At 39.0% G+C, this 10,824-nt stretch overlaps 1 protein-coding gene across 1 annotated transcript; it reads left to right on the forward strand.

Annotated features, from left to right (window-relative positions):
- Positions 1–2,305: 2,305 nt before the first annotated feature.
- Positions 2,306–4,717, forward strand: Naglu (N-acetyl-alpha-glucosaminidase). The gene has a single exon (XM_090382277.1). The coding sequence runs from the start codon at positions 2,351–2,353 to the stop codon at positions 4,625–4,627; it is 2,277 nt and encodes a 758-aa protein (XP_090238403.1). The 5' UTR covers positions 2,306–2,350; the 3' UTR covers positions 4,628–4,717.
- Positions 4,718–10,824: the final 6,107 nt, after the last annotated feature.

A 10,824-nucleotide genomic window follows, 5' to 3' on the forward strand; every position in this document is an offset into this window, starting at 1 on the left:
ATAAACTACAATAAACGGGATTTATAGGCCCTTGTGGTTAGCACAGTTGGTATAATCATCGTCCTTCCCCACAGCGGGTGGAAAAGACCTCAGTTTTTAGTCCCGTTAATGTTGCGAGGAATTTTTATAGATCTTCTTCACAACATGACAGTTATTCGGTTTCAGACGAGGGTAGCATGGTTTCTTTCTCTCCCGGAAACTCCGGTTTTTCGTCCGGCAAACAGAAAATCGACCACAAACAGACAAACACATATAATTTATATGGGGGGATTTATAGACAACTTAGACGCTTCATAGTTCTAAACAACTCATATCCTTATTGAGCAGTTTACAATTTTTGGTTCTTTGAACGCTTATACATCATCAGTGGCGTAGCCAGGGTAGGGTCATCAGGTACATCGTACCCCCTGACCCCGAAAGCTGGTATTGTGGCGCTCTTTAGCATCAGGCAATTGGCGCCCTTTTTTTTTTTTTTCTTTTTCTTTTTTTTTTTTTTTTTGTGAATGTACTTGCTGACAAAAAATTCGGGCTTTGCCACTGTACATCATCTTGAATTACAAACTGATTTTTATTTTAGGGGAATTTAATGAGGTACTGTCTTGAGTATAAATATGTGTTATCTATAAAAAATATATATGATTTTATCATAATCTCATAAATGTATTGTGCAGATCCAGCTCAATACAGGGAAGTATGTACCGAAGAACAGAAAGGATTTAAAGTTGCCAGCCTAAAGGAAAACATGGATGTCATGAAATTGGATCATCGGCCATCAACAAATTTTTGTCACAAGGGGATGGACCAAAATATATTCATGATCGAATGAATGTTGTGATGCTGTCCCTTCTGAATGCCAGATAAAGTTTTGGACTAAGCAGTTGAGAGGATCCACAGATGACCCTCGATTGGGACAACCAGCAGAAGGAAAAACCCCAGATGTGTGCTAAAAATTTTAACACGTCTACCCTGATTATGCATTATAGACGTATTAAAGTGTCATGATTGCCAGAGAATATATTTATGAGGGGTCGGACTCGGTACTGATCATCCTCTATAAACACTAAGCCATATCAAAGACTTCTCGCTGGGTGTCAACAATATGGGAAGGAATTCTTTTGATTGACTACATGCCATGCAAGAAGATAATAACTGGAGATGCTGCTGTTCTCAATTTAAGAGAATTTGGAACAGAGTAGAGGGATTCTGACACGAGGTCTCTTGCTTCTTCATGACAATTCTCCTGTACATAATTCCCATAAAGCAGTTGCTGCTTTGAGAGATTGCGAATTCAATGACTTAAACCACCTGCTGTACAGGTTAAACCCGCCCTTCCCCCAGTGATGATTTCCTTTTCAGAATTCTGAAGAAACACCTTCCTGTACATTAATTTTCAAGTCATAACGATTCCAAGGAAGTTGTAAATGTTTCTTGCTGAGATCGGAACAAAGACTTCTATTTTTTGAGGTATTTTCTATTTGCCTTCAAAATGGAAGATTGAACTCAGTGGGGTTTATATTGAGAAAAAAGGTTTTTAAATAATCGATTTATCTCTTCTTGATGGGACCCGAACCCATTTTTAGTTTTTTTTTTTTTTTTTGTTTGAAAAAACTCAGATCAGTTAGTAGAGATGTTTCAGACTGTCCTAACTGTGATAAAAAGATTTTTTTTTCATTTTTTTTAGTCTTGAGTAACACGACACCCAGCCAACTCATTCTGTACGATAAAGCCACGCCTGTTATAAGATTAAAAAATAAAAGCATTTATACAAGCAGACGACGTGGCATTGGTCACGTCTGCCCTATAGACATTGAGTAATCCTTGCGTTTATTATATACACATATATTTGTTTTTGATAGATTATCATAATTCTTTGAAGATAATGGATTGTGACGAATCAAAGTGTACGCCTTGAAGTATCTGGCAATCGTAATCATTCAATAAGGAAGAGAATGAATAAATTTTCCAGTGAGTTTAGTGTCCCTTACTATCCTCAATGCTTTCGGTATTTAAGTAATTTGATGACTAACATTGCTAATGTTGTTAGCTAGGATTTACAGTTCGTCCAGATTTCTCAATCCTGCTGTTAGGCTTGCGAAATGAGACACTTCCTTGTTTTAACCTCTTTGTGAACTTTACGAGACACACACAATGTGCAACTTTCATTTTCATTTTGAGGTGTGTGTGTGTGTGTGTGCGTAACATTGGTATAATATTTATATTTTATTAATAGTTTGCCTTTTTATTTATCTTTTCAGGTAAAAAGCAGAAAGTTTGTTGGTCCCAAAGGGCTTTAAATGAAGAGTCCCGAATGAAATAAAAGTTTGTCTTTTAGTCCATTCTTACTTCACCAATGACATTTGTGATGTATTATTTAGTTTTATTGTCCATGCTGGTGACATTTTGGACACCGTTTTCAAGCTGTTCACCAATCCGGGCTGACTACCTGTATCCGCTTCGGCATCTGCAGAGCAGTTCTTCTATCAAGACCCAACAGAAGGCAGTAGAAACTTTAATCCAAAGACTTATTTCTTCTCGAGCAGCTGATTTCAGCGTGATTATAGATCCAACGTTAGGTCCTAAGGATAGAGATACCTTTAAGCTGGAAAGTTCTCAACAACTGATTGTTGTGACAGGAAGTAGTGGGGTAGCAGCAGCTTGGGGGTTTCACCATTATCTCAAATACTTCTGTGGATGCCACGTTTCTTGGTCAGGTGACCAACTGTATTTGCCCAATCCACTTCCCATTTTGGCTTCTCCTATAAAGGTGATCTCCAATGACCGATTTCGTTATTATCAGAATGTGTGCACATCAAGTTATTCTTTCGTGTGGTGGAACTGGACTCGTTGGGAAAGAGAAATCGATTGGATGGCTTTGAATGGTATTAATCTTCCCCTGGCTTTCGTGGGGCAAGAGGCAATTTGGAAGAGGATGTACAAGAAACTAGGTTTTAATGATTCTGAAATGAATGACTTCTTTACAGGTCCGGCATTCTTAGCTTGGAATCGAATGGGAAATGTTCAGAAGTGGGGTGGTCCACTTCCTGAAGGTTGGCACAGCAATCAAGTAATTCTGCAGCACAAAATTCTCAAGCGCATGAGAGAGTTTGGAATGATACCCGTCTTGCCTGCGTTTAGTGGTCATGTTCTCCCAAGCTTCCAAACTCTGTTTCCAAATTCATCAGTTACAGAACTTTCAATAACATGGGGAAACTTCCTTCCACCTTATGGAGGGGTAAAGTTTTTGCAACCTACAGATCCAATGTTTAAGGTTGTTGGTAGTGCCTTTTTGCAAGAGTACATCGCGGAATATGGAACAGACCATATCTACAACACAGATCTTTTCAATGAGCTCCCACCACCATCAACAAATACTACATACCTAGCTCAGTGTGGAAAATCTGTATATCAAAGTCTGATTGCAGTTGATCAACAAGCAATTTGGATGATGCAAGGCTGGTTGTTTGTAAGCAGTCCTAGTATATGGGGTACAGAACAGGCGAAAGCACTCTTGACATCAGTTCCAATTGGAAGAATGATAGTTTTGGATTTGGAAAGTGAATATAATCCTCAGTACCAAAGACTAGAATCATACTTTGGACAACCATTCATATGGTGCATGCTCCAGAATTATGGAGGTGTACTCGGCCTATATGGTGCTCTTGATCAAGTGAATGTTGGACCATTTATAGGACGCCAGAACAGTACAATGATTGGTACTGGATTAACTCCGGAAGGCATCGAACAAAACTATATTATGTACGATTTCATGAATGAAATGGGGTGGAGAAGGAAACCAGTTGATTTAAATGACTGGGTGTCATCGTATACAATGCGACGTTATGGAAAAATTAATCCCTCTGCAGTTTCTGCTTGGTTATTACTCAAGAGAAGTGTGTATAATGCAACCAAATCCTATAGAAACAGCGGTCGTTATATTTTGACCAGACGCCCTAATCTCAATATGTATTCATACATGTGGTTTGATCCAGCAGATGTTTTCCAAGCCTGGGAATTACTAGTAAATGCTTCAAATGATAGTCATTTAGCTAAACAGGAAACTTTCCATTACGACATTGTCGATGTTACAAGAGAAGCTTTGCAAATTCTGATATCGAACTCGTATCCTTCTTTAGTCGATGCTTATAAGTCCCAATCTGAAGAGAAATTTAGTAATGTATCAAAAATTATGAAATCCATTATGGTAGATCTAGACAAGCTCCTTGGATCACAAAAGAATTTTCTCTTGGGAACTTGGATTGAAAGTGCAAAAATGCATGGAAACACAACGGAAGAAAAACAGTTTTATGAATTCAATGCTCGTAACCAAATAACTTTGTGGGGTCCAACAGGACAGATTATAGATTACGCTACGAAACAATGGTCAGGAATTGTTTCAAATTATTATCTTCCGCGATGGAGCCTCTTCATGAATATGTTAGAAGACGCAATTAAAAGTTTGTCAAAGTTTGATCAAAATCATTTTGATGATCTTGTACTTCGCTACGTTGAACAACGATTTTCTTATTCTCATGATTCTTTTCCTAATGTCCCGGTTGGCGATACCATAAAATTATCCCAACAGCTATTTGAGAAATACCATCCATTTACGAGGAATGGTATCATGTAAACTATGGATATACTGTATACGATGAAACTCAAAGATGGTCCAAACTGACTCAGGACTATATAAGGATACTTAGCAAGTGCAATAGTCGTTAATTTAAAAAAAATACAGGAAACACATAAAAAGGCAGCTGTTTGTATAGTTCCTACAGGATAGTACAAAAACTACACGGGTATATACATCGACCATACATTTTGATTGAACGTTAATGATAAATAATCATTCAGTAAATTTTTTTTCCATAATTTAATTGGAAAATATTTTATTCAATTCAATTTCTATACGATTTTAACTTCAGTTTCCTGTTAATTGTGCAATATCGAATTTGGAAGATGTGCCAAATACAATGAAAAGATTGATAATCAATGATTTTATGTTATAATCCAGAGTACTATCAACAAAATATAAATTATATATTAAAACACATTTGTTATTTTACCTTCAAAGTTTTCTTTGTGCACCGATTTTAATATTTTATGACACCGAGGTTGTAGAAATTGTGAATTTTTAATTAAAAAGTCACCTAATGAGTAGAACTTATTGCATTTGTTAATTCTCTCTCGATAATTACCTTTACAAAGAACATCATGTTACAGAAATTATGCCCTTCCCTTGATCAAATGCAAATTCCTGGCTTCAATGACAAGATTTGAACTCGGATCTTTTCCACGTGTGGGCAGTGGAAAAGATCCGAGTTCAAAGGTGATTATAGCTGAGTTCGCCCTTACGTGTAGCACAGTTGGTATAATAACCGTCCTGCCTACACCGGATGAAAAAGAACTGAGTTCGAATCTTGTCAATGATGCGAGGAATTATGGGTCTGTTTCACAACTTGGCTGAGTTAGTCGGTCTCAGGCGAGGGTAGCATTGTTTTCCTCCCGGGTTTTTTGTCCAGCAAACAGCAAAATCCACCACAGAACACACGAATTTACAGACACGTTATAAACTGTGCAATATGGCCTAAGTTGCTGATGTACCCTACAACACCAATCATCGCGGAGATAGTAGGGAGACTACAGAAAACAAGCAATTTACTGTCGCTTCAGAGCCTTGGTTGCTTTGGCACTAAACACACAAGAACATGGGACTTCAATAACACCAAGCACCTACCTACATCTACCACAGAAGCCATTCAAAGAAGTCTATTTCATCCAGTGTTTTAGAACCAATGCCTCAACTTGTTGCATGCAAAAGTAATGACGAAGTTCAAGAAATAGCAATCCACCAGTTAATCCTCTCTGGGTCTTGCCTGGTAGTTTCCTTTCCTAAATTTTGAAAGAAAGACAATTCTGCATTGGAATTTTCAGTACTTGTTAATTGTTCGCAATTTAAGAATACAATGTTATCTAAGAAAAGAGTGAATATAGAAATACAGTATACAAATTTGTATAAAAGGAATTGAGAAAGATAAAATCATTAATTAAATTAGGAATTAAGCACAAACAAACAAAAAATGTACTTGAAAAACAGCGTTTCGTAATTGTTATTTGAAATAAAGTAAGCCATGTAACCATTTTCTGTTAGAGTATTCAGTCCCCACCCTCTCAAAACATGCCACAGCTTAGAAATAAGCTATTGACCATTTGCTTTATGTTGGAGGCAGTGGGCAAGTGGACATTCAGTGCGAAAACGTAAACGGTAGCGCCATCTACTGACTACACTTGGGACAGTTTGGAGAGAAGGAAAATTCCTCGACGCGTACTTAATCAATGACATTTGCCTCGACAAGAAAAACAGCATTGACGCATTTATAAATTTGCTGGTCCTTGACCAAATATACGGGACCCAATAGAGGAAACACAGGAGAAAAATTTCGAACAGTAATGCTCTAATCTGAGGGTAGTGTTTATTTAATAAAATGGTATGATGGTTGTAGCTTGTAACAGAACCTGGACTAGGAATTTTCACGGGCCATAGACAATTGTCGAACTTTTATTGCCAAAAATTTATTCCTGAAAAAAAATGTTCATTCTCTTCAATCTTTTAAGTGCAATTTATGAAAGTTCCCTTTGCAATAAAAACATTTTTCTGAGTGGAACTACCAGATATCCATGAATACAATCTCTTGGTCAACCTCACAACAATTTCCTAAACATTATGCTTAGGAAAATGCGGACAACCTTTGTCTCTGTGGTCCGGCTGAAGATTGGAAGCATATTTTTGTTCTATCCGTTATAAGATGATTTCTGGCTTGATCTCTTTTCAGTTGCAGGTATCTCCAGGTCGTGAAAGCCTTTATGTACACTTTTCAAAATTTCCAATCTTTTAAAATTTTACTAGGTCAGTATTTTAAAAAAGAAAATCTTTATATACTGCTCTATCTTCTTAATTTTCTTTAACTCTGCCTTTTCAGATTTTTATATTCTTGCTTTTACCTAATTTGCAGCATTAATAGCTTCTTAAAAGAATTACCGTCAGTTCTTTTCGTACTAAATGCTTCTATTAATCTTCTTGTTGTTGGGTTTTAAGAGCATAGGCAACGAAAAACCCGAGTTTCCGGGATAAAAAACCATGCAACCCTCGAAACCATGCCATAAAAATTCCTCCCATCATCGAAAGGATTCGAATTTAGGTTCTTTCCACTCAGTGTGGGGAGGACGGCGATCCTACCAACAGTGCTACCCACGAGGGCTATTAATCTTGTATCGTACGTATCTCCTGATAAGTCTCAGGAACTTAACTTGCCTTCCTGTCCACACATTTTTTTCATTTTATTTTATTTTTTTCTGGCACTGGCCTGGGCTACTAGGAGTACGGGATTAATTTTGTTGGCATCCATTAGTATGCGGGATCAATTGTCCTCCTTGGGCAGACAGTGTTAGTAGTGAAGCGGCTCCTCATGCCAGAGACGAGCACTGGGTAGCAGCCCTGGTGATCACTGCTTCTCGGTGGCAAAGAAGCCAACAACATAACACAGCACAATCCACGAGAACAACACTCAATTCACATATTGGCCAATTCTACAGTCTGTATGTTAAGTGTATACGATGGAGTTGAACACAACTAGGGAATGAATTATTCCCAACAAGAAAGCAAATGCTATAAGATTCTAGTGTCTTTAATACTAGTCGTCCAAATATGAGCTTGGTAGCACAACAGTTATAATCACCGTATTCCCCTACACTGGGTGGAAGGAACCCAGATTCGAATCTAGTAAATAATGCAAGGAACTTTTATGGACCATTTCCATAAAATTTGCTGAGTTACTTGGCTTATCATTATTATTATTATTATTCAGTTTATTAAACCTGATTTCACCCCCTGTACAACTGATTGGCTTCAAGGTTCCCGCAACCACTCCTCTCCTCCCTAAACTTGGATTTTTCGTCCAGCAAAAGAAGCAAATCGACCAAAGAGCACCCGCACTTTACACATGAGCAGATGAGCTCATTCTCGCTTGGCCCCAGTGTGACAGTTGTACCCACTCCAGCAGATCTAAATCCAAAAATGAGGTGTCTACACCTCTATGCAGTACTCAAAATCCAGCATAAACATGGCCTTATACAACTAGATAATCATTCATTGTCCCTGCTTGAAAAAAAATTCCTGTATATTATTGAAACAATTCATGAAATACCCCATCGATGGTTCTTTTACATATCTACTTATTGCTGCAGTTATTGTAAGAAGCAATATCACGCGAAGCCTATAAGTGTCCCATCCGTTACTCATTTAAAGTGTTTCAGCTTTCTTTTCATCCATTTTGGAATCTTTCTTTTGTGGTACTTGTATGATGGGCAGCCTGGCTCATCTCCCAGTGGTGGTGGGCAACGCAGGATCCCACTAGGGGCCCGGCAGGGAAGTAGCCAGAGACACAACAACAGCACATATAACACTACTTAGCAGACATTATACTTTTCTGGCTTTAGCAGAGATTCTGTACTTCTTCACAAAGTACTATGGCCCGCAGATGTGGGAAACCACCGGTTGTGCCTTCCACAAAACACTATGTGGTACTTGCCAACTGGAAGGAATGTGTTTGTGGCCTCCAGCATTAATACCTTTTAAACATTTCTTAAAATGCATTAGCATACAATAATAACTCCAGTTAATATAACTTAAGAAATACCAGTCAACCAAAGTTCCCCTTCCTAATTAAATTTCCCTACCTTTCCCTTTAACTACCGAAATTTCCTTGAATACTTCCCATTTCAAAGCATTATGATCACTCTCCGCTATTGGTTCCTTAATTGACGAAAATGCGAAGCTTTCGGGAGAAAAAACCGTGCTTCCAGGAGAACTCTCCATTTCAGGCCAATCTAGAAGCGTTATTGGAATGAGCTTTTTAATTTCTGTCAGACAAGGTAGAAACACCACAACTACAGAGATTAGTCACCAGGAAATTTATCCCTGGTAGTATATTGTGTATACACTGCCCTACCATTAATATCCGGACACTTGCCTTTAGACAAAAAAAGCTTTTATTGTGTCATTTAATATTTTGTGCTGAAACCTTTTGCTTTTATGATGGCCTTCAATCTTCGCGGCATACTCTCAACCAGCCTTTTATAAATGTGAGGTGATATGTTCCTCCACTCGGCCTTTAACGCAGCCACCAGTTCGGCCTTGTTCTTTGGGCGATTTCGACGTGCGCGTACCCGACGATCCAATACATCCCAAAGCTGCTCGATAGGGTTCAGATCAGCACTCTGGGGTGGCCAATCCAACTTTTCCACACCCATGTCCTCAAACCACTCTGCTACCACCCGAGCAGTATGGCACGCCGCGTTGTCTTCTGATACATGTATGGGCCTTTCCCGAAGTATTGCCATAACGTTGGAAGTGCATAATTGTTCAGGCTGTCCTGGTATTGCACAGCATTCATGGTTTTGTCGATAACGAATGACAGGCCCCAGTAAAACTATGAAAAGCAGCCCCACACCATGACATTGCCTCCATCAAACTTCATTGTTGGGAGGATACAATCAGGAAGGAACTGTTCCCCTGGCATTCGTCAAACCCAGGAACGGCAATCAGACTGGTATAGTGCGAACCACGACTCATCTGTCTATAGGACTGTTTTCCACTGCTCTACAGTCCAGGATTCTCGCTCCTTACAGCATGTTAATCGGCATCTAGCATTTGTTGAGGTGATCTATGGCTTGTGAACATCTGCACGACCATTGTAACATCGAGTGTCCTTCGTATTGTACTAGTGCTGTCATTAGTCCCAATACTCACGGAGGGTTTGTGTGACTCGAGACAATGGCAAATTAGGATTTGGCGCAAAATTCTTCGCAGGGTCACTAACCGTTACCCTAGGGATCCCCAGAGTGACTGCGATGTCTCGTACAGAACGTTTGCTTATGTGGCATCCTACTATCATTCCATGTTGGAAGTCTGTTAATTCTGTTGAACGTGTCATCTTGCATGCCCACTTTTGCAATTGTCTGTTCGAAGCCCAGTGTGCATATTTATAGCAGCTTTTGTGACGTGTTGCATGCATAAGACCTGTTTCCCCATCCATGGAGTGGTGTCGATATTAATGGTAGGGCAGTGTACATATAATATATATATATATATATATGCTAGATAAAAAACGAAGACTATGGTTTTCTCTACGCTTGAAATCTTCCTTTCCATTAACGGGACACTTCAAACACCACGGGAGTTTTTCTCCCTCTCTAGAGTGGACTCCCAGAGAATTTCTTCGCCCACTAGTTTAGCACTACCCCCTGTGGGTAAAGAGATTCTGGTATAAGACAGAGAGAGCATTCTACTGGATCTGGTTGGCCAGATCCAATAGAATGCTCTGTGGTGTGGACGAGTATCCAGAATCATCTTTCCAGGTAACTGATGCTTCTGGGTAGCCAAGTGGCCAGGACACACTTCTCACAAAAACCCAAACCCACACTTATCACATGTCTGGCTCTTTTGAAGAACCTAACTGGTTCTTCACAGAGATACGTGAGGGAGTGGAACTGACGTTCTAGAAGCTGCCCTTTACAAAAGCACAAGAAACGTCGAGAAAAAGCCAAGTAAACGTCCTTTACAAGGAACTAGGTTTGGAAGAAAAGTAAGTTCAATGCCAAAATTGGAACTCATTAAAAGCTATAAATAAAACTAATATTAATATTATGAGATACTCCATCAGCGCATAACAATTTACGACCACTGAAACCACAGATGACAAAACACGCGACAGCAGTGCCTTACAGTGGCCATGGAAATTTCTAGCTACCTCATTTGTTTTTCAGACA

Source organism: Mastigoproctus giganteus, chromosome 10 (assembly GCF_048544385.1).
Source record: "Mastigoproctus giganteus isolate SK-2022 chromosome 10, ASM4854438v1, whole genome shotgun sequence".
NCBI lineage: Eukaryota > Metazoa > Arthropoda > Arachnida > Uropygi > Thelyphonidae > Mastigoproctus > Mastigoproctus giganteus.

Excerpts from the sequence above, each read along its gene's own strand:
- Naglu (XM_090382277.1), top strand. The coding sequence starts at position 2,351 with ATGACATTTGTGATGTATTATTTAGTTTTATTGTCCATGCTGGTGACA.